The sequence below is a fragment of the Pogona vitticeps genome, chromosome 4 (genome assembly GCF_051106095.1).
Source record: "Pogona vitticeps strain Pit_001003342236 chromosome 4, PviZW2.1, whole genome shotgun sequence".
Lineage (NCBI taxonomy): Eukaryota > Metazoa > Chordata > Lepidosauria > Squamata > Agamidae > Pogona > Pogona vitticeps.
The window spans coordinates 20,021,187-20,045,602 of record NC_135786.1 but is presented as its reverse complement, the minus strand read 5'-3'; the positions used below and the strand labels follow the sequence as shown (position 1 = coordinate 20,045,602).

Sequence of the window (24,416 nt, the reverse complement as noted above, 5' to 3'; positions counted from 1 at the left end):
AGAAATAAAAATCCTCACAGGAATTTTTAATTATTTTCAGTAAGGAATGACGGCTCCATCAGCCATTTTGTTCCTAAGAAGACAACAGAGGAAATGGGTAGGAGTCGCTAAACTGCATGGAAGCTGCAAGAGATCCCTCTGCCTATTAGACTCTGTACAGGGTGACTCTAAAAAGACTACCAGTCCCCTAACCCCTTGTGGTTTCCCCAGAGTTTAGATCCTCCCACCAGTTGCTCTTTCTTACTCACTGAGACATAACGTCTGACAGAGAAAACTGAAACTCCCATGAAGACCACTTTGATATTTTGGCTAAAGTCAGCTAAATTCTGGTGAATTCTTGGGACTGAAATCCACAAAATATGAAAGCCCCACGCCATAGCGACTTGTTCACACATATATGTTGTCTCTTACTGCAAAGTCAACAACCCTGTTCTGACATTATACCTGAACAACGCTCATCAATATGTGCAAAGGACACACTATGCTCTCAGTCTCTGATTTCCATGTGTTAAGCAGGAAAATCTGAAAGGACGTTCCATGTGTGTTTGCCTGAAAGTGAATGGAAACTCCTGCAAGACTAGAAATGGGAAGATGCTACTAAATTCACATGACTAGCATAAAAGGTTTTGAATAATACTAGTTGTGCTAAATAGTAGTTTCAGAACACCAGCGATCTACTGTCCTTGAGTCCTGATGAAGACAGAAAACCACAGATGGCTTAGCAGGTTTACTGACTGGATGGTTTATAGGGATGCCGCATGATGTAATGCAACAACTATCTGCTTATAGGAGCATATTTTCCAGAACTTTTTAGAACTTATCATCCCCTAAATTTAGTAAAACCACCATATTTTAAATATATTATGCACAAAAAAGCTGATCAATATATTTGTCTCAAGCCACCAGACTGAGAATTTTTTTGGTACAGAATATGTGGGGCTAACTTGGTGCAAACTTTAGGGAGAATTGTAATTTTTGAACAAATACTTCATTTTAGAAGTAGCTTAAAAACAAACAAAGTATCTTACCTTGGTAAATACTTATCAAAACCCATATCAAAAATGTCTTGTATGATAATGGCCTTCCCTAAAAGTAAAAAGGCAGGGGAAAAAATCAACCTCATACATAAGACGTTCAAGACTACACAGAAATTTGAAGGGGAAGGAATCAGAAGAAATGTTGAACCTTCAGAAGATCTTTGTAGAGCTCTGGGTACAGCATGGCAACTTCTGATTTGACATCTTTGTCCAATACAAGAGAGAAAACTGGGAACATGGTGTAGATGGTGGAATACCTAAAAGGAACAACAGAAAGGTCCATTTCTACAATAGTCAGCAATATCGTTTTCCTTGACAAGTTTTCTGCTTACTTGTTGAGGTACTTTGGCTGAGGAGATGCAAAATATAACTGGGTGAGCAGCCAATTTTGCTTGTTCTTATAGTTCTCTACACCATGTATTAATCTATCGCAACTCATCACTCGATTCTGCCTCATTCAGTAAAATTCACAGGAGATTAGTCCAAGATGATATCAGCAATAAGTTCAAGCCTCTCTCAGGCCAAGGCCTGGACCTAGTCGTTTTCAATGGGGAAGATGTAGGGACTGAACCTGCATGCAAAATATAAAGGCTCTGCCATTGAGCCAAAAGCCTCATTCCATTTTATTTATTTTATCTCATTTATAGGCTGCCTTTCTCCCATTGAGGGAGGGGACTTAAGGTGGCTCGCAATGTTAAAATAAGTAAAATTAAAAACACAGCCAATTACTTATTAAAAACAATGAACAACAACAACAATAATAAATACATTATACAATTAAAACATTTAAAACTTTAAAGACAATGTTATTAAGGGACTCAGCGTTATTAAAAGCTTGCCTAAATGACAAGTCTCTCTCTCTCTCTGTCTCTCTCTCTCTGTGTGTGTGTGTGTGTGTGTGTCTGTCTGTCTGTCTGTCTGTCTGTCTGTCCGTCCCCTAAGCTCCACAGGGGGAGCTCTCTGAAACCTGGCAGCAACCACAGAAAAGGCCCTCTCTTCGATCTTAAAACTACTTCTCCTCTGAATTGTACAATTCAAAATATGTAGCATGTTTTATGTACAGAAAATGCATTTGCAAGACATGCAGGTTATTTGAGTTTAATCAAGAGTGGAAACTGGCTGTGCCTCTCTGACAATGCATTTTGAGGCTTGGGTTTGCTGCCATGTAATACTTAAAATGGTCCAAACATACTATAATTAATTGTGGCCAAAATTCACTAGGGCTACAATTTAAACCTTCTGGACAAAATCAGAGCTCCTCACAGGAGGCCAGAGGAATTGATTGCATGCTTTTTTTTTTGCAAAAAGGACATGTTGGGAAAATGGCTCTGCTAATTATTTAATTCAGTTGTTTAAAATTTTATATCCTGCTTTTGTCTTCCTCTTCCAAAAGAGGAACCCAAAGCGTCTTAAATAGTTCTTTCTTGGTTCTCAAAAATTGCTTTAAAAGCTTAATAAAACCCATGTGCTTCTCATGATGGCTTAGTTCAAGTGGCTTTGAAAAAAGCAAACCTTCAAAGTCTCATCCCTCATCCTGATAACAACAGAGATTAGCAGGAAGGAAAACATTTGACATTTTGGCCAGTGCCTCTAATAGCTGTGAATGCTTTAAAACATATGAGGGTTTCAAGCAAATCTCTTTACATCTTGAGTTTTCTGTTCTCCTATTTTGGGAAAGTGTTTCCCTCTTACCCAATAATGAGGAAGCCTTGGTAGAGAGGAACCGAAGCAAAGTAGAACACTGAAGAGAAAACAGCCTACAGAACAAGAGAGAAAAGACATTTTAGACTTCAAAGCAAAAGATGCTCAATGACAGTGATCCATCCAGATGGTAATTAGGTGGCCCACCACTGGAATACTCTAGCAATTCACAGAAAAGCGTCAAGAGCATCAAGACTGAAACTTGCTACTCCTGTACAGATAGAGACTATTTTAAGAGGAATTGGGCCTGACCCATGCATTTCATTTTAGCTTCAGGTGAACCATGTTTTATATGGTTTTGAAAACTACCGTATTTTTCGCACCATAAGACACACTTTTTTTCCCCACAAAACAGGGGTCTTATTTATTTATTTATTTATTTATTTATTTATTTATTTACTTACTTACTTACTTACTTACTTACTTACTTACTTACTTACTTACTTACTTACTTACTTACTTACAATATTTTTTAGCCGCACCACTGCCAGTGGCTTATGGAGCGAAGAAAACAGATTATATTTTCCTGTTTTCTTCTCCTAAAAAATTGGTGCGTCTTATGGAAAGGTGCGTCTTATGGAGCGAAAAATACAGTACATCACCTGTTTGAGAAGATAGTGTAGGGTCTCTGATGAAGTGTATGTGCATATGGGCTCAGAGTATAAAATTGGCTGTAGGATATGTCATGAAAAGGCAAGTCAGTATTTTGGAAGATCCTGATTTTGTCACTTTGCAATTGAATACAGTGGTGCCTCGACTTACGAATGTCCCGGCTTACAACCATTTCCAATTATGATCAGCTCCAGCCGCAAAATGTTGCTTTGACTTGTGGCCGGAGCTTCAATTTACAAACACAAAAAAGGCAGGGAAAAAAGGCGGGAAATTCAAATTGTTAACCGTTGGTAGGCAAAGAGGCTGCTTCTTTGTAGCTCTTTCGCCCCAACGGATAGAGAGTGTGCAATCGGAAGAAGCTTCGGGCTGCCTGGCTTCTGCTTCTGAGTGAGCGTGTGTTTGTTTGCAGGGAAGCTTTGGACTGCCTGGTAAGGTAAGGTGCTGCTTTCTGCTTTTTAAAAACTGCCTGTTCAGGGTGGGTTCTGCAGGGTGGGTTTGAGCTGGGGTGGGGATATGTTTCTGTGCTGTGTTGTTGTTTTGTTTTTTGGTGATTTTTTTTTTTTTGGCAGCCCCAGTGCCTTCTGATGGGGCTTGCTCCGTTGTTTATTTTTGGGTTTTTTTTAAAGCCCCAGTGCCTTCCGATGGGGCTTGCTCCGTTGTTTATTTTTGGGGTTGTTTGTTTTTTTTTAAAGCCCCAGCACATTCCTATGGGGATTGCATTGTTTTATTTTTATTTTATTTTTTTGGGGGGGGGTATTTTTTTCTTCTGGAACAGATTAATCATATTCCAATGCATTTCAATGGGAAATGGTGCTATGACTTACAACCATTTCACATTACATCCATCTTCTGGATCAGATTATGGGCGTAAGTCGAGGCACCACTGTACAGTAGGATCCTCCTATCTACAGGGTCAGTATCTGCTGATTCACTTATCCGTTGCCTGAAAATACTAAATAAAACACACACCCAGAAATATGTATTCATACATATTTCCTGGGTGTATTTACTAGACTGGCTATTAGAGGGAGCCAGAGACCAAGCAATGTATATTGTTTGATAATTCTGCATTTTTTTGGCATCTAAAGTGGGGAGGGGAGAGCTTGGATTTGATTCCCTGTGAATACCGCAGTCCTATTGTACTATCAACTTCATCCAAATGGTGCTTATTAAGTGGCAAGTCAAGAAAAATTTCAACTAAAGGTTAACTAACACTGGATATAAACAGTACAGAAAGCCATCTATTAGGATTTTTAAAATAAGTTTTTAAAAAAATCAGTTTGAACATATGGAAGAGACAATATGGATATCCTTTGATGGTTGTCAATTACTTTGCCATGCTGATCACTGGTTTTTACTTGATTTTACTGGTTAACATTGATTACTTTTCTCCTTTTGCACACTGTTCCTTTCCCTCTTAGAGTAGAGAGAGATAACGAAGGTGAGAGATGGTGTAGAAGCATTTTACTTACCTGCATGGTACTAATGCACAAGCTTCTGTGGATCACAAACTGGCTGAGAGCTGCCGACCTTTTGTAGCTGTTCCTCCCATGTACCATTAGCAACCGGCCCAGATGCTTAAACTGCGTGATGGAGAAGTCTGCGGCAAGGGAAGCTTGCTTGCCTTCCTAGGAACACCAATAATAATGTCATTATTTCAGATTATTCCAATTAGTGAGGCAGTTGCAACCCTCCTGCCACAATGGAACAGATATCATTTGTGTTCTATAGCATCTACCCTCTGTATCAGGCTGCTTGACAGTTGCAGTCAAATGATTCAAACACAGCTTCATATGTCCTCCATGTATAAAACTATGACAGGAAGAAGCAGTGGTCCCAGGCTTTGGGATAATCTACCTGGATGTGAGGGAGCATCCACCTGTGACTCTTTACAGAAAGAGACCAAGACTTTTTTTAATAAAATGGTGGATCTTTGGATAACACGTGGTGCAATCCCATGCATATTTATTTTGAGACATAGAATGGCAGCCTTAGTAACTTAGGGGCCATTTTTATAACAATTAATTCCTACTTTGTTCTACGAGTGCCTCTTCAAAGGAGCGCAGGGCAACATGCACAATTCAGACCCTTTATCCCCTCAGCCAGTCAAGAGAGATAAGGCAAGCTGAGAGATGGGGACTAGCGGAAGTTTGCAAACAAAACCAAAGGGGAAGAGACCCAGTGAGACTGAAGGAGTGGACATCAAAATGCGAAGTCTACTCAGTGTAAGTCCAGTACTCTAGTCAGTCCCCTACATTGGCTCTTATAACGACCATACGTTGGTTTTAAATATCATACACAACTTTGTATTTTGAAAAGCAGCCTATTAGTTATTCTCAATATTTCTTTTCTTTATTTCTTGGTTCAAATTTTCACTTGCAGTCAACTGTGGCATGACCAGAAAGTAGATTCAAAATATAGCAACTTAGTTGTCCAGGTTTGCAACATTACAGATTGAAAATTAAGACAAACGGTCGATCTTTGCAAAACAGGGATCTTCTTATTTTGTTTTTTTATACGCATTCATCTTGTGTTTCATTCAGACAAGCAAATTTGTAGGCACACATGGGAAGAGTAGTTCATATACTTTGGACAGCAGAATGGGCCTTTCCTGTGTCCTTTGGAAGAGTCATGTATATCATCCCAGCTTCATAATGCATAGAAGCTGTGGGTTTTGCTTTAATAAGTGTATTTTTCAAACATTACCTATGGGAGACTCGAGTTAGTTTTTTTTGTTTTGTTTTGTTTGTGAGGCAATAAACTGGATATAATTTTTGTGCAAGAAGAATTTCATCTTCTAGCCTCAGTGGTTTCTTGGGATCAAAGGGGCCCGTACCTTTAATGAGACTTGTACTGTCAGATAAAGCTTCTTATTGTATACAGTAGTTCTACGGAAGTGTATCAAGAGTTGCTAACAAGCTATTTAGAGAGCAATGGTCCCCCACTTTAGGGCTCCTGATCGTCTTAGAGTATAACTCCCAGAAACCCATAGAAATAATGTGTATTATCAATAATGTTAATTAAGGTTTCTGGCTGTTCTGTTTCCACTTATAAGCCTAATTCTGTTTATGGTCCCAGGGCTGAGCTATTTATTATAAAAACTGCTTTCTAAATGGAGGTATTGGTATTTATCCCTTGGAGAGTGAGAATATGAGTGACATGTACCCTCTACAGATAGTCCACTAAACAATTAATGTGTTAATAACATCAATGTACTGACTTAAATAGATTTAATTTTTAATTTTGACACTAAAAATTTATTTCTGTTTCTAACTCTGAGCTATAGCTGCTTAATTTTTAAAACCAACATTGCAAATGTGTCGCTAAAGTTTATGTTCTTTTTACAGTTAAGTGATCACACAGTCTCTGGATACAGATCCTTATCCCTGTGCACAGATGGAAGGGGCTTAAACTTTGCCTCCAGCTGATTTCCTTCCAGTAAATCCTCCCCGTGCCCCGCACCTCTCTCTTGCACTGCTCCCATGCATTTCTCTTGCAGCTGTGATCACTTCCCATTTTTAAAGGCTGGGCAAAGGCCCACCTCTACAATTTGGCCCTTTCAGCTGCATGAACCTTTATTTTTATGACTAGTTTCATAGTTTTATTGAGTAGCTTGGTTTTAGTGCTATTTCTTAGCTGCCCTGAGCAGCACTTTCCCTAGAGAAAAGGTGAGATGGGTTGAAATGAAATGACATATATAAACTCTATCTTCTTTTAAGAGGAGGTGAATTTACTGCCTCCAATAAAAATCTTATGGTGGGACTGTTTGGACCTCTAACTACCTGTGCACTGAGATCTTGATTCATATCACTTTTTTTCCATGTAAAACTTTGGCCACATGCTACACATTTCGTATGTTTAACCATCATTCCATCTGTTGAAGTAAGAAGCAAGCTTCCCAAATGCACACTTCTTTATCAACATCATTGGATTAAAAACAAAACCTAAAAAGTAATGCACTAGGAAGGCTCACCTTTCCTTCAACCCCGACTCCACAGTCTGCCTCTTGAATCATACTGACATCATTCCCACCATCACCTGCATGAGATAACACAGAAAATAGTCATGGAGAATCTCACTTGTGTAAAACAAACCCAGATGTGCAAGCCGGGGCTCCACTGCTGAACCAGGAAAGGGTATGAATCCAGCATCAAGGTGATACTGGTGTCCTTACAGCACTTCTTGTGGAGCAGTAAAATGCAAACTGTGATGGTGTGAGGGATGGGTCCCAACTTTGGTGTACAGTACAGCATATGCGTGCCATGCAGAAGGTCTCAGGAAGTCCGGGGCCTTGCCATCTCCAGTTAAAAGAATCATATAGCAAATTATAGGAAATTGCTCTGCTTGGCACAACATGAGATGCAACAGACCTTAGGTATATGTGAGTAAGATGCATGACTGATATGACTAGGAAGAGGAGTCCACAAATTTAATGGTCTCCGAGGCTCACAAATGAATTTGACCCAACTGCAGGTGGCAGTGGAAGATAGGAGGGCCTGGCGTGCTCTGGTTCATGGGGTCACGAAGAGTTGGAAACTAAACGACAACGATGCTCACAAAAGGCTCAACCAACTCAGATTGGTGGGGGCAACAAGCAGGATTCATCATTTAAACTTTAGAGACCCAACACAGCTTTAGCTGACACTAAAGAAGGCACCAAAATATACTGAGCTGGAGAATACAGCAGAAAGTTACTCACCTACTGCACAGGTCAACTTCCCAGTTCGCTCTTGTAGCAAGCGTACAATCTGAGCCTTCTGCGTTGGGGCACATCTACAGCAGACCACTGCTGGACACTGGCATGCTAGTTCCATAAATTCATACTCGTAGTATTTCAAGCACACCTAATCCATGAAACACAGAGGCATGGTTATGCGAGGGACAATATCTTTCTATTACCAGCCCATCTTTCGCAATACCTACGACGGCAGTGTCATTCTTACCTCCAAGGAATCGCCAGAAATGACAAGGGCACAGTCATGCTTGCGGCGAAAGGCATTGAGCTCTAAGTGAGCTTCTCCACGGTTTGTCACCTAGAAAAGGAAAACAAAAAAAGGGTAAGCCTTGGAGAGGAAGGAGTAACTGGAAATCGGATCTTGAAAAGATATGGTACAAAATTACATGAATAGGAGGTGGTTTTGCTCATGAACTTGGTATCAAACCAGCACAGGATCAGGGTCTTAGCATGGGTTATTCAAATTCATCCTTATTATGGTATAACATAAAAAGTCTCTGCTTAGGACAACACTAGGTGCAACAGACAAATTATCTGAACTCTTGTGTTCCACCGTTATCTCTCAGCTACACTATGCCTGCACAAGAACGTCCCTGGTGCCTCTGAAGGAATCCTGGGATCTGACACTTCACTGAACATTCACGGAAAACCACTGTTGTTCAGAATTCCTGGTCCTCTCCCTAAACTCCAGTGATCGGCAGTGGCATTCTTGTAGAAGGCATGGAAGAGAAAAGCTGCAACTATTAGCTATGCTTAAACTCAGGTGGCTACATGGTTTTAGAAAGCTAAGCCAATGCATGCCATGTTAAGAGCTGGAGCAGAGGAAGAGCCATCAAAACCAGATTTAAAACTTTCCCCATTTACTAGGTAGTTAGCAAAATGTTGCTTTACATTGGCTTTCTTTCTTTCTTTTTTTTAAGGGAGAAATCCCGATCCATCTTGTCTTGTTTTATTTTAAGAAATGTGAGAGGAAATGGGGGTTGCTTTTTCAGAACATTCTTTTTTTCCACTCTGAACGTCCAAGTTTTATGTACTCCTCAGATGAATCTAGGTGCTGTGTAAATGCAATGACGGTCAAAGAAAAACTAGGTTTGCCTAGTAGATGCAGATTATATTCTAACTGCACACTGGAGCTGGTGTAACTTATTCCATTTGGTTCATAATGCAGCTCTGTGGACAAGTGCTAAATAAGCTAGTTTTATTCATATTACTCACCAGTCTAAATATATGAATGTCCTGGGTCCTGGTTACCAGATGTGCATTCTTAGCTGTACATGTGGCTGTTTCTAGTTTATCCCCTGTAAGCATCCATACCTATAATAAAATACAGTATCCTGAGATCAACAATACATTTTAAAAACATCAAACAAAATGTTTAGCTCGTAGGAAGTTTTCAACACATATGTTATATTTAGGATGACTTATACTAGAATCCAGGAGTGTAGAAAAAGTCTAGCTACTATGCATGTACAGTAAACTAATTAATATGGCCACACAGGCTTATATCAATGAATGGAACGTTACTGACTGGATTCAGCAGCCATGCTACATATTAAAGAAGATATAGTGGAAGAACATAGCAATTGTACCCTTTCAGAACACTGGGATATGGGCGATATTTTTAAATGCTGTTCCATACAGAGGACTCTGACTCTAAAGTGCACACACTCAGGCACGATTATGTTCATCACATGCTAGCTCACATTACAGAGTGAATATACATCTACCCAAAGCATACCAAGATGACACCATTCATCTGCAGTATAAACAGATACATTCCAGAATTCCAGCATCTCATTCTCTGTTATACACAGTATGAAACACACACTACTTATTACTAGCAAAGACAATCCACAAATTTCCATTGAGGGTTGGGTATGTCTGTTCTATAACTGAAAGGCCTCCAAATGCCTGCAAGCAGCTAAAATACATGCAGGGTATAAACCTGACACCACAACCTGTTTTCAGACATATGGATGCCATTTGAGCATGTCAGAAAAATGCAGCTGATGTATGGCTGAAATATAGGAACCTGTCTTTGCACAGTGGCTCATTTGCAGTGACTTCAGAATCAACTCTTTGAACTGCTGAAAGCCTTGATTAATGTTCCACATAACCAGTATTCTCTCTAAACCTCCTTAAGTCTCACCCAGCATCTATCATAGCAATAATCAATGCAAATTTCAGAAAAAAAGATGTACTTGCTGCTGATAGCATTAAAAAAAGGGAGGGGAACCTGAGACAGATCTGCGTGTTCATACATGCAACTGACACAGAAATGCAATAGTTGGCGATAATTTTATAGACCACTGGTCTATAAAGAAGAATACCAGTACTTGCCTGACGAAGTGATTCTGATCCACGAAAGCTAGGAGATTGTATGATTATTTTTTAATGGTTTATAAAGGTGATGGCACTGCGGGCTAAACCGCAGAAGCCTGTGCTGCAGGGTCAGAAGACCAAGCAGTCGTAAGATCGAATCCACGCGACGGAGTGAGCTCCCGTCGCTTGTCCCAGCTCCCGCCAACCTAGCGGTTCGAAAGCATGCAAATGCAAGTAGATAAATAGGGACCACGTCGGTGGGAAGGTAACAGCGTTCTGTGTCTAAGCCATGTGACCACGGAAGATTGTCTTCGGACAAAAACGCTGGCTCTATGGCTTGGAAACGGGGATGAGCATCGCCCCCTAGAGTCGAACATGACTGGACAAAAAATTGTCAAGGGGAACCTTTACCTTTACCTTTAAAGGTATCACCTACTCTTGCATTTGTATTTTGTAAAGACCATACAGCTCCCTTTTAGTTCACTGACAAAAAAATAAGTTATGTGGAGGCTAATTAGAGTAAATTAAATGAAATTCTTAAAAATCTCTGGCAAAATGGGGACCATTCCTACATTGTACTCTAATCTGAGAAACATATATTTTTGAAATATAAGCCAAGAGTGAACCAGATAGCATTTGGGGGGAAGGGTGCTCAAGATGTAAAATGCAGCTGCTGCCAATGGTATACTAGCCATTTTATAAAGGCAGCTATAAATTGCTCCATATGGTAATTGTCTCTGTGCCGCAAGCAGTTTGTATCTGCAGGATTCCCCCCCCCCAAGAAAAAAAAGATTTGTGGTGGTAAAGTGAAAATATGCCATAGCTACACAGTGAGTCACTGTACATCATGAGAAAACAGCCACCATGTGGAGCAATTTAAAGAGGCCTTCACAGGATAGCTAGAAAGTGTACATGGCCCTCCAATATTAAATATATTTAATTCAGTGAAATGAAAGAAATTTGACCTTCTTAGTATATTGCAGAAAATGGCTGATTTGGTATTACCTAGAGATTGGGGTATTCGTATGAGTATGAAAACGAATATCACCGTGCAGCTGGACTTAACAAGGGGCATCCACTCACGCATCTGGCAGCAGTGGCAGCTTCGCTCATCCTTCCAGTCGCTTCCACAGCTCTGCTCTCTTCCCGCTCACCTGGCTCCTCGGGAGCCATGCAGGGAGACTCGTCCTCCCTCCGACTGCCAGGAGTGGCCAGGTGAGCAGGAAGAGAGCAGAGCTGTGGGAGTGATGGGAAGGATGAGTGAGACTACCACTGCCATCAGATGTGTGAGTTGGATGTAAGTGGAGGCCTCGCTCCAGCTGTGCGGGACATTCGTATTCGTATACGAATACCCCCATCTCTAGTATTGTCCCATCACAACCAATGGAAAGAACAACTTTAGTGTATCATGTGACCATGTAATATGTTATAAAACTGGACGGAGATACTCAGGCAAAGAGTGATACTTCAGAACATACTGCCTATGCTTACTCCAGAATAATTTACTTCTTCTTAGTTGTTAGGGGAATTTAAATTGGACATTGGCAGCTGATTTTTACACTCTGTTGCTTTTCACTGTTACTTCTGAATAGGCAAGTAAAGAGTTCATCTCTCTCTTGGGGACAATGGTTTGTGAGCAGCTTTGGATCTTCTGAGAACTTGCTGTCCGTTTTGCCACACAATCCACTGCTATGTATTTGACCATAAATCAGTAGCTGATACATGAAAACATTGGTTCTGTGATTTGGCAAGATAGGAAAAATGAATAGTCTGTAAGGAATTCAGAAACAGCGACAGCTCAAGAGCTGTTACAATTTCTAATGAAGGCAGACACTGCATGCATTTCAAGCATAAAAACAGCAACATGATAATCATGGCTTTTCTGGGTAACACAAAACAAAACTTTAAGTTTAAGCTTGAACTGAGTCTTTATATATCCATCCTAGCCTTTTCTCCTCTAAGTTCAAGGGTGGCTATAAAGAAGCTATTACAAATATGCAAAGTGCATCGATATGCCGGGTGTATAATACAGTGGTGCCTCGCAAGACGAAAGCAATTCATTCCGCGAGTAGCGCTGTCTTGCAAAATTTTCGTCTTGTGAAAAGCGGTTTCCCATAGGAATACATTGCAATGCATTCCTATGGGAACCTCGCAAGAGAAAAATAATTCATTCGTCTTGCGAGGTATCGGTCTTGTGAAAAACATTCGTCTTGCGAAGCACGGCCATAGAAGAAGCCATCTTGCGAAGCACCACAGCAATCACAAAAACCATTTGTCTTGCAGGTTTTTTGTCCCACGAGCCGTTCGTCTTGCGAGGCACCACTGTATATTGCCAATTAAAACAGAATAAAAGCAGCAGTTAATATGTTCTTAAACCTCAGTATCCTATCAATCATGGTCATCAAAAGTCTGAAACAATGGTCTTACAACGCTTTCAAGGTTGGGTTTGATCTGTATAGGAAACCATAAAATTAAGCACAAACTTAATTCAGGCTAATTTTCAATGTGTGCTCCCTCTGCTGGCCATTTGAAGAAAGGGATCCAAAAACTTCACATTTCAGGAGTGTTATACCCCAAGCTTCAACAGCCATGTGCTGCCAATTTTGCATGCTACACAAAACAATGTGTCAACTTTTAATGCTCCCCCATGCAAAGCCAAGAAACCCTCAAAGACTCCTTGCAGGCATCAAATCAGTAAATAAAAAACATTTAGCACAGTCCTTTCCCAGTGTGTTAGTCTTCATATCTACCGTATTTTTCCGTGTATAAAACACTTTTTCATAAAATCATTAGACGAAAAATTGAGGGTCATTTTATACACGGAAAGAGGCGGAGGCCGAGGAGCAGCCGCGCTCAGCCGCCTCTCGCAGCTGCCCACTGACTGCTGCCGCTGCCTCCAGGTCGTCTCCTCCAGCGCCACTCGCGGGCTCCCATCAGGTGGGTGACAAGGCGGCGACGTAAGCTGGAGGTGAGCCCTGGCACTGGCAGAGGCAATCGGGTGGCAGAAGCAGCAGGAGGAGGCAGAGATGGAGGAGCAGCCACGCTGGGCCGCCCCTTGCAGCTGCCCATTGACTGCTCCTCCACCTCCAGCAAGGGACAAAATTAGGGACTATCTTATACATTGGAGGGTTGTATACATGGAAAAATACGGCATGTTGCTTTTAACATGAAAGAACATTTGAAAGAGTACATTCCCAGCCTTATAGTCTGAAGTCCACCAGTCTAGATTCTACCATCATGATCCTTCACTTTTTTCCTATGCTATGCACAATTTAAGTATAAGGGACTGTTTTGAGGCACAAGAATGGAGTTCTTAAAATTCAGGTGGATGCCTGTCCCTGTATGTGTGTGCCAGATCATAATGTGAAGTTTTTGTGAAGTTCCATTACTGTCAGGAGGTAGGCCACGGAATTCTAAGGGGAGAGTGGGTCCCAGATGCTTTTGGACTACAAGTCCCAGCAGTTCCCACCAGCAAAGCCAATGGTCAGGCCTTCTAGGAGCTCCAGTCCAAGGCCAAAATTCTGGGAGTCAATATTCCAGTTGTGGATCGCTAGCTTCTCCCCAGAAGTTAGCCTAGCACTTAATCTGATGGTTTTCTAGGGCCAAGAAAATACTTTTCAAATTTTATCCTAGGTTTAAAAAATACTTGATAATTTGTTTTATTCTGTTTTGTATATTTTAATGCTCCTCTTAGATTTATTTTTTTGTCCTTCTAACTTTATCATTATGTTTTTATTATAGCTTTTTGATAAGCCACTCTGAAAATTTAGTGGAATCAAGTGGAAATAAGTGGGGGATTTTTTTAATAGGCTAGATGACAACACAAAGCAAAAGTGTGCAGCTTATATACCACCACACAGTGCTAAAGCACTCTCTAGGTGGTTTACAATTTTTTTTATTCTTATTTTAATTTTTTTTCCAATTATATAGGCTGCACACTGGCACTCGGCGAGCCGGGTACTCATTTTATCAACCTTGGAAGGATGGAAGGCTGAGTCAACCTTGAGCCCTTGCAGGGGGGAAGACACAATACCCATAGACTTTGACTTTAGGATTCAAAGCTTCTATTTAGCCATACCTTATGGTGGCCCCTAGGCCTAGTCATACCTTTATGCCAGCATTTCTCAGAGTTTCCAGAGTAGGTCTGACATCTGCTTGCAGTTGATCCTCTACTCCAGTCAGACAGAGCAGTTCCATCTCCATTTCTAGGCTCTCTATCACAGTTGCTACCTTCAAGGAGCGGTCATGGACACTCAGCTTTGCTTGGACATAGCGTGCCTGGCAAGACCACAAGAGACACATAAATCACTACTCACTCAGTTCTGAGGCATGTATACCAACACAAAACGCATGAAGAAAAAGAAAAGGTTCTATGGAATGAAAAGTACAGCCATGGGATTGTCATGGATGGCAATCCATGACAGAAAGCAGGCTTTTGAGACAAAACTCATTCCCTCTTTCCCATTATTCTCTCATCATTGTTAATGTTTGCATAGGTTGCTGAAACCCCCCGACTAGCAGACAGCCAGACCTGGGAATAACTGAAACATAGCAGGAAACATATGGATAGGGTAGCTCATGGGCTTCTAGCAGTTTCCCCTCCGTCCTGAAACCAGATGCAAAGGGATCAGCTCGCATGATCAGATTCGTTATCAAGTAGAAGAACATGAGTGGGTCATGAGCCAACTGGCCGCCATCCACAGGTCTGATGAGGCCCAGAAGCAGCCAGCTGGCTGCCACTCCGAGAAACGAAGAGCACACCCAGACCAGTATTCATGCTATCATTTATTTTTATTTTCATTTTGTCCTTCAGTCCTCTGGGAAAAATAATGCGCCACTATCAGCTGATGACACTTTGCTGCTTAAGGCAAAGGACAACATGGCACTCCTTTCTTTTTATTTCTTTGTAGATGAATCCCAAAGTTGGAAGTGTCACTTTTATACATTGCTCAGGTACGAATCCCTAGTGAGTTTAGCTCCAGTTGCCCCAAACCTCAACACTTGACAGTATCTGAGGGAGCAGGGTAGTTTAGGAGACCCAGAACAAGTTGTGTGGTATACTTAGTTTTGTCCTCCAACACAGAGCAATTGCTACGTGGATCATGAAGATCAGTCGAGGGCAACTGCCTCACTATGCCCAACGGAAGGACTGGCACTGCTTCAGTCCTGATGATGTGGAACACAATGCAGGAAGTGAAGGGCAGTTAAAGATAAAATAGGGAGTGGAGTAGAAAAGATTATGGCAAGGAAGGATAAATATGTGTAAATGCCAAGTATACGTAAGCACAAATTATTTTGCATAGCTACACTGGCATAGCAGAAATGATGTCACCGGCATGTTGTCATTAATTAAAGAGGTCCTGCTTTGTAACTTGCATGTCATGAGGTGAAGTTGCATGCCACCTGAAACTGAAACAGGGGCTCATTAATTAGCCACAATCTGCTGCTGCTAATGACACCATTCCTACTACACTAGCCTAGCTACAGTGCATAATAGGATTCTGGCCTATTGTATTTCAGATCTTTGCATGTTTCCCCCATATATATTCATGTGGGACCTTTCCATAAAACTAGGCTTTGAAAAGTTATTTCTCTGGACTACAACTCTCAGCATCCAAAATGTAATCCAAAAAAAGTAATTTCTCCAAGTTTGTGATTACAGTAGGACCCCTGTATCTACAGGATTAGTACCTGCGGTTTCACTCATCCAGAGTCTGAAAATATTAAAACTATTAAAAGAAAAAAAAATCCAGAAAAACTATTTTCACATGTATTACCAGAACCAGCCACTAGAAGGAGACAGATACCATGCTATGAATATTTGTTAGTGAAGAATACATAGCATGGTGTCTGGTGTCTAGTATGCATTCCGGCAATGCACATGAAAATATTTTCTTCTGTGTTTTTTCCCCTTTTACCATGCTATACATATAGTGTTTGTGATTATCTGTAGTTTTCAGTATTTTTAGGGGGGGGGGGCTTGGAAACAATCCCCAGCAGACATGGGGGTCCTACTGCACATGATTCTTCCCTGCCCAGCATCAGTCATCAATTTTACTGGGTTTTTCCCTCAGACACTTGTCAATGGCAGCCCTAAAACAGAGCTACAGTAAAAGCTAACACATGAACCAATATGGGAAAGGACGCACTAGCAACAGTAGCTGGAAAAGTATCCAGAAGAAAGTCCTTTATTAAGAAAGACCCATTCAAATGCATTATTATTCTCTCTCCCACATTCTAAAGCTAAGTGAAACAATCTCACTGAGCTGTACATCATGAATGATTTACTTACCTCAAAGTCTTGATATTGTTCCTCTGTCAGAGATTTTTTTGCTACCACAAGGACCCTCAGCCCTTCCCTTGCCATATTGCCACACTATGGATGAGAGAAATGTTCACACTTCAGTGAGCTACCATGAAGCGGCGGATTCACAATTAGTTACAAAATAAAATTACAAAATAACTCTTCTCTTACATTCTATCAGATGGGAAGAAGATTTTGGTCTTTCACTGAACTATGTCATAATATTGCTACTATAACTTGTACAAGAAGCAAATCTTATGACTAAGTGGAAATCTTGGTTGTCCCAACACAATGTTTATAAGCTTCTATATGGTGTTCCTGGGTTACAATCCTCACTTCCAATAACCATAAAAGAGACTTCATCCCATTAGGTGATGAGGTGAACTTGAAGGCTAGAGACTTCCAAACGTGCAGAATCTTCATGCAACTGCTATTGCCCAGAAAAGTTGCCAGTTCCCTTCCACACTGAGGACCACAAGTTAGGATTCATCCCAAGCAGGTGCTCATATTAAGCAAGTTTGGACAAATTTAGTCGGAATAATTTGGAGCAGCATTTTGAAATTGGAGATGATTTTTTTAAAAAAAATAATCTCGGGTTCTTTCCATCTTGAATATGAATACATTTGCAAACTTTCCATCTTGAATATGAATACATTTGCAATCAAGAACAAAAGCAAAATCCTCATCCATCATTCGGTTAATGTCTGGTGTTCTTGGACCATCCCCTGCACTAAGACTATACATGTAAATCTTTTATAGATTGCCAATCAAGAAAATAGCAAGTAATTCAGGTGTTCTTGGACTGTAACTTCCAGAAACCCCAGCTAGCAGAGCTGGTGGTAAAGGCTGCAGGGAGTTGCAATACCAGAACACCTGGGGATCCAAGGTTAGGAACTACTGGTCTGTTGAATGGCACCCCCTGCCCCAAAAGATTCACCTCGTATCGATATTATAGTCTTTCCAAAGCCAGATGAAAACCTTTTTATTCCCCCAGGCATTTGAAGTTCTTTGTGTGTGTGTGTGTGTGTGTGTGTGTGTGTGTGTGTGTGTGTGTGTGTGTGTGTGTGTGTGTGTGTGTGTGTGTGTGCGCGTGTGTGTGCGTGTGTGTGTGTGTGCGCGTGTGCACGCGCATCTAGAGCAGTGGTTCCCAACCTTGGGTAACCTGGGTGTTTTTGGACTGCAGTTCCCAGAACCCTCAGCCAGCACAACTGGTGGTGAAGGCTTCTGGGAAATGCAGTCCGAACACCTGGGTTACCCAAGGTTGGGAATAACTGACATATATGGATTTCTATGTAGAGACACAGCACTAAAAATTATTTTTGCCATTTAAACAGGAACACAATGCATCTCACTAGAGTAGAAAAACTGTGACCAGACAACTGGACGGCCTGTTGAGTGTGTTGTCCAGATGTTCACTGTGGAGGGAGAACTTCACAGTTTTGATCTCTCTGCTTGGTTTTTTTCTTTTTAATCTTTAAATCAGACTCACACTGAACAGGCCTTTTAATAGAAGATCCCTTCAAAAAGACAATCTTCATCTGCATTGATCCCCAACCTTGGGCCTCCAGATGTTCTTGGACTTAAACTCCCAGAAATCATGGCCAGCAGAGGTGGTGGCGAAGGCTTCTGGGAGTTGTAGTCTAAGAACATCTGGAGGCCCAAGGTTGGGGGCCACTTATATAGCAGACTGTGTTGAACCTAAGAGGGTATGTGAGCAATCTTCCTGCAACTGCACCAGCCAGTCTTGCACTGGGAAAGCTGCTTAAGAAGTAAAATCAGACTGGACAGGTTGCTTCTTACCTCTTCTTCGAGCCAGTCGTTGTACTGAACAATGCCGGCCATTACCACATCAGCCCCTTTCATGTAAAATGTTATTTCCCCCGTAGACTCATCCTAAAAGAGACAACCAGATGGAGAGGGGGGGGGGTTGTAAGTATGCATATTAAAACAGATAGCGCAATATTTATTTCTATAATCTATACCCCACAACTGTAATGCCGCACCAGCATTCCAAGCGTCCCAAAACCTCAGAACAAAAATAAGCTAATCAAGAAAATAACAAGCAGACTTAAAAACAGACAGACAGGGACGTCACAGTTACATCTAACAACCTGGGATAAACCAGTGTGACTAAAAATACAGCTCTAAAGGCTTAGAGCAACTGGGAAAGGAAAAGGAAAACTGATTGTGGAAAGACAACAAAAGTTAAGTGAAATGTAATACAAAGTACAAAAATTCCTGAGAGCCAGCGTAGCGGACAGTGTGTTGGACTAGGATTCAGGAGACCTGGGTTCAAATCCCTGCTTTTGAAACTAACTGGGTGTGGGTTGCAATGATAAACATCTTGCATATCTTGAATACTGAGATGAGGTCACCATATGTCATATGCAACTTGATGGCATATAACAACAAAATGTTTAGATGATGATGTGTATCATCAATATAGATCCTTTTCTGTTATAATTTCTCCCAGTTTACAAACTATGACACAGGAATCAATGCAGCCCACAAGCCTACACCTTGACACAATTTCTAATTCCTTTAGCCTAAGGGTAGGTTTTGATATTTCAGTCTTGAAATATCTCAGGAGCTCTTGCATAGATGATGGAGGATGTTTGTTACTCCAGAGAGCAGGGCCAAACTACATGAAAGAGGATTCCGCCTGAACACTAAGACCTTCTTTGCAGTATGAATGGTTTGATAATCAAGCAATCCACCTAAGAAACTCTTTCAAAACTCATGTGTATGCTCCCCACTTACCACTCAATGGGACTTACTTTTGCATAGACATTCGTAGTTTTGTGCTGTAAATGAGGAATATGGATTTACATTGAAATAAAATTTGATGGCTCTGTAGTCTTCTTTTAATTGTTTGTTTATTATATCCTGCTCCCATTAATGATGAGCCTATTTAGGCCTTATAGCTTGAATACAGGGAGGGCTCAAAGCATGGCGACAGAGATGCACACATAAGCCCCAACTCCTGTCTCCACCTAACTGGAGAAAGGTACATATTTGTGTGTTCACAGCAAAGGTCTGCAGCAGTGCCTGTAATGCATCTGATGAATATGCTTACAACAATCACATGATCTGGATTTCTAAGGACTCCTACTGTTGGATACACCCCAAGTGACGTAAAACTTTCTCTTGCCATTTCAACAAGCCCTTGGAGACTGAACGGAGGGACACCATCTTGTCCTTTCCCTCAGGCAACAAAATGTCTTGAGCTGACTGCTCAGCCCATTACTCTGTACCTCACTCCATAGAGTTTACATACATTGGCCAATATCCTGTTCAATTGTGCAGAGCACCAACAGCAGAAGATGTTTCATTGAATGGATGAGGTGCTGATGAGGTGCTTGACTGCATGATCTGATTCTGCCATGACATATTTGGATATACGTGCATGTAAATTTTGAACAGGATATATCAGCCACTGCTTAAAAACACAGAATTTTGGAAAATCTGATGTCACCTCCCACATTTGCATTCACAGAATTTGAGACTGAAGCTAAAATAAGACTTCAGCATGTTTCCGAAAGCAGAGTTTCAGTTTTCAGAATATGGACCAGAGTTACTCTACTGGAGGCTCACTGTGGAAAATTCAGCTGGCTTGTTGCAATCATTGGATGCAAAAATTGCCACAGAATACTCTCCAACATCCAACTCTAGCCTGACTTCTTGCTCACGAGCATTGCACATGGCTATTCCTAAGCTTCTGTTTGCAGAATGGAGACCCTTCTAGATAACGAGATCTGTTGCATTCTCTGTCAATCTGCAGGACCTGAAAATAGGTATACTGAAGTTTGTAGCACTATTGCAATTAGGATAACATGACACGTAAATGCAGGAGGATTATTTCATTGGTCACTTGGTCTCAGTAATTTATATAAAAAAGAATTTGAAAGAGAACAGCCAATCAGTAGAGCTCAGGAACCGAAATAAAGCTTGTAAAAAAACTAGAATGGAAGACTTGTGGTTCTCTTGGAGATGCCAAACACCAACTTCTATCAGATCCAACCAGAATGGCCAATGATTATGGATGGCCATACTAGCTGAAGCTGAGGGAAAGTGGAGTACGTCAGCACACGGGTCATTCATTCCAGATTCACCAGCTTTGTTTGCCTTGTGCCTGTTCCTGGAGATATTGGACTTCTTGACATTGATCATTAAATACGTCCTTCTCCCCTCCTGTGTCCCCCAATGGCTTCTCAGCAAAGTGATTCCACCTGAGCTTTGAGACCTTTTGGGGGCAGAAATCACCACGGCTAATGATGTCATCAGATTTATGTGGCATAGTTTATGCAGCAAGACTTCACTTTTAGTGATACTATCTTTTAACTTCATTTTAAGCCACCTGTGATAGCAGGCCTGGGAGAATGAGGGCATAGAAATGAAACAAATGAACTCATAAATTCCCATTTTGACTTCTTAAAAAGGATTTTTAATGAGTTAGCTTGCAGATTTCTGTATGATTATGTGATCTCTATTCAAAAAGCTAACCTAGACTTAAACATGCACAGTGTCACTGAAATCAATGGGTTTATGTGCATTTAAACTTATGCTGGATTGTGATCCAAGTCTTTTGTTGATTTTCTTATCATTATTCATCTGGGGTTTAACTCTATTTCTATATAGGGAACAGTTGTATGTATGTGAATGTAAATTGCCAATTTACAATTAGAGATAAGCAACCTAGGACAGAAATATACCCTAAAATGAAAGCTATCTAGCGTCACTTAAGATAAACGCTTGCATATTAGGTAGTTTAAACTGTTCAGAAACGTTTTAACAACTTTTTGATAGGAAACTGAGCAAAAACTCCACTTCCTGTGGTGCAGAACTAACTTTAAGAGAGTTTAGATCTTTTGTCCAATATAAATAATATATCAACTATCTCCTTGCATTAGTCATTTCCTTTCACCAAGTTCAGTAGGAGGTTAGCACGTTCCCATGTTATGGCACGATTACAACTATAAATCTACAGAAAGATTTGCCAGTCGTATTGTTTCTCAACCACATCTTTTTCCACCATGGTCTGATTTTGGCCCAAGTTCAAAGGCCTCCTCCGCCCTCCCATCTAACACACAATAGCACTCTCTTGAGTTGCAAAGGAAACATATTCCAATCCAATTGCTCAGAAAGAAAGAGAGAGAGAGAGAGAGTGGAAACTTTGTGGTTGCACACACAAGCAACCACCCCCTTACCAACAGAGAGAACAGCAACCGAATACTTGACTTGCTACAATGGAACCTCTTGAACCAGATATCTAAGAAATTGAGGTCCCTTTCATAGTTCATCTCTTCTCACCAGTAAGACATTGTAAATCCAAAAGAGAGACAATGAATGCAAATCTTGTTTATAGACGGAGCAGCTGAAATTTTGGAATTTCCACACCACTACAAAACAAGAAACATGTTTAAACATCAGCTGTTTTTAAATTGTCTTGCATGTGAAAAAGTGTGTGGAGAAGAACTGGATGCTTCCTTGTGTTATACAAAACAGAATTGATATATACTTTTACAGCACTCCTCTGTCCCCCTCACTAGAGAAAAATACATACACTGAGAGCTTGGTACAGGAAATATCACAAAGTTCCGCTTTGGACAGTAGATACACAGAAGTGCAGGAAACAAAATATATCATTAACGTCACCTTTATGGGTCTCTTTTGGTGCTACAACCTGAGTTTCATTTCTTAGTTGGATAAATTTTGGAGGATGATGCAATTTTGCCCATTACTACAGTACAAGTTGGGTCTCCTGAGATTACCAAATAAAGCCTGTTCAGATGCCAAGGCCAAACAGAGGAAACAAGCATAAGTAAGGGGCAGAAATCTATGCAGACTAGCCCCATCCCTGATGCCTCCAATCATGTTGCACTAAGTAAGGAGGTCTAAAGAGGATCCTCCATTTGCAGTTGCTTCAATGCAAGTAGACCTTTCCATGCTCTACCTCACCGACTGACCTTTTCAGAGAATGAAGGTGAGAATGACCTGCCTCAGCAGGAGGGAACAGAGGCAGAGGAAAAACATGAGGGACAAGTTGTTATCTCTTTTCCAGAGGCATAAGGCACTGAGGCAATCCCTGGCCTTGTCTTGCCAAGGAAGACCTAAGTCCTTCCGAAGGTACCAACAGCTTAATGGATGAAAACCCTCTTGACCCTAGAGAGCACTCGTGACTTAGGGTGCCAGAACAGGAACACAACAAAGGCAGCATAGTTTTTTCCCCCCAAAACCAACCACCTGCAATAAATTACTAAGTAAAGCCAGCTGAAGCAGAAAAGGATGGAAGGCCAGGGCCAGTAAATGCAACCATCCTAGGGAAACCCAGACTGCTGGAACTAATATATGCATTAGCCTTACATTCTGCTCTAAGCCTCCTTGTATCACTTGGCCCTGAACCCTTGCCTGTTGATTACGGCTACTGACAGCCTGTTCCTGATGGTCTCAACTGGCCTTATCAGAGTAACATGCACATGATTTATGGCTCATCTACTAGCTTGCATGTTCTACTCTTGCAGGTTCTTCGAATCTTGGCTCTGAATATTTTGTTGCTGATCTGGGCAGGCTGTGGACTCTCTTGCACTTGTATTAATGGACAGTTGCCGCTTCTGAAGGTGACAGCTCTTCTGTTCATGGAGTGAGGGGCTGGAGACTGAAGGGCTACCTTTGCTCATGTTTGTCTCAGTCTTGCCTAAACCAGCAGCTGCCAAACTCTTCTTTTATGTGGGCCACTCCATCACCATTAAAAGCTTTTGTAGACCAACATCTAAAGCAAACAAATTTAAAGTGGTTCAGCACATAGAGCAGTGGTTCTCTATAATCACTGTATTGAAAGAAAGAAAGAAAGAAAGAAAGAAAGAAAGAAAGAAAGAAAGAAAGAAAGAAAGAAAGAAAGAAAGAGGGTCCACCTAATTGAAACAGGACTTGTAGTGAACGACTGTATATATTTTAATTAATTAAATTAATCTACCAACATTACACCCAAGGGCCAAACATCACTGACTTCATGACTTAAATTAATCTGGTCCCAATTAGCTTAGTTTTAATCATTTTAACTGTTTTAAGTTGCTCTGTTTGCTGCACATGGAACCAACAGAGGCAAGGCAAAGAAAGAGGACAACCCCCAGCCAGGAGGGAAAGCTAATCATGGCAGTAAAAGCAATAAAATAGGGGTTGAGTGAGCACTTGTTTGAAGCTCCCTGGATGGAACATGAAACTTCCACTGCCACATGAGATTAAAAAAAAGAAGCCAAAGGAAGCCGTGTGGTCATTACACAATACAAAATTGTAAAAGAATGTGACATCTTTATTAGACCACTAAAAATCAAACGACTGAGTGACTTCTTCATTGAAGAAGTAGGGATTTTGTATTCCACAAAAGCTTGCATGAACTGTTTGAGTTTTAGTGGTCTAATAAATTTGTCACAATCTCCTACAATTTTGCCACATGTGAGCAAGCAGAGAAATGAAGAGGTGAGCACGGAGTGTGAGGTGCGTATGTATATAAGAGAGAGAAGAACCCAGAGGAGTCTTTAAAATATGATGGGGGGGGGGAGAAATTAGAGTTTTTGTTAGAAAAAAAGTGGAGGGGATTTGGAGAAGTTACCACTCCTTTTGCATGAACAGAGCGTGCAAATGCAAAGAATGCAAGAGTATTTCGTTCTCTTTCTCTTTCAATTTTTCTGCACAGTGACCAAGATTT

General features: G+C 41.0%; 1 protein-coding gene across 6 annotated transcripts in view; it reads right to left on the bottom strand.

The window, feature by feature from the left end:
• ATP9A (ATPase phospholipid transporting 9A) overlaps positions 1-24,416 on the bottom strand; it is a 117,305-nt gene that overhangs the window by 9,291 nt on the left and 83,598 nt on the right. For all 6 annotated transcript variants that reach the window (XM_078392175.1, XM_072996841.2, XM_020779526.3 and 3 more), the window contains exons 16-26: positions 18,512-18,604; positions 16,700-16,783; positions 14,515-14,685; positions 9,301-9,399; positions 8,294-8,383; positions 8,050-8,194; positions 7,324-7,388; positions 4,823-4,978; positions 2,730-2,794; positions 1,186-1,294; positions 1,029-1,086 (exon numbers count right to left, since the gene is read on the bottom strand). In XM_078392175.1, the coding sequence (XP_078248301.1) occupies positions 1,029-1,086; positions 1,186-1,294; positions 2,730-2,794; positions 4,823-4,978; positions 7,324-7,388; positions 8,050-8,194; positions 8,294-8,383; positions 9,301-9,399; positions 14,515-14,685; positions 16,700-16,783; positions 18,512-18,604 (1,135 nt within the window). The remainder of the gene's footprint in view (positions 1-1,028; positions 1,087-1,185; positions 1,295-2,729; positions 2,795-4,822; positions 4,979-7,323; positions 7,389-8,049; positions 8,195-8,293; positions 8,384-9,300; positions 9,400-14,514; positions 14,686-16,699; positions 16,784-18,511; positions 18,605-24,416) is intronic.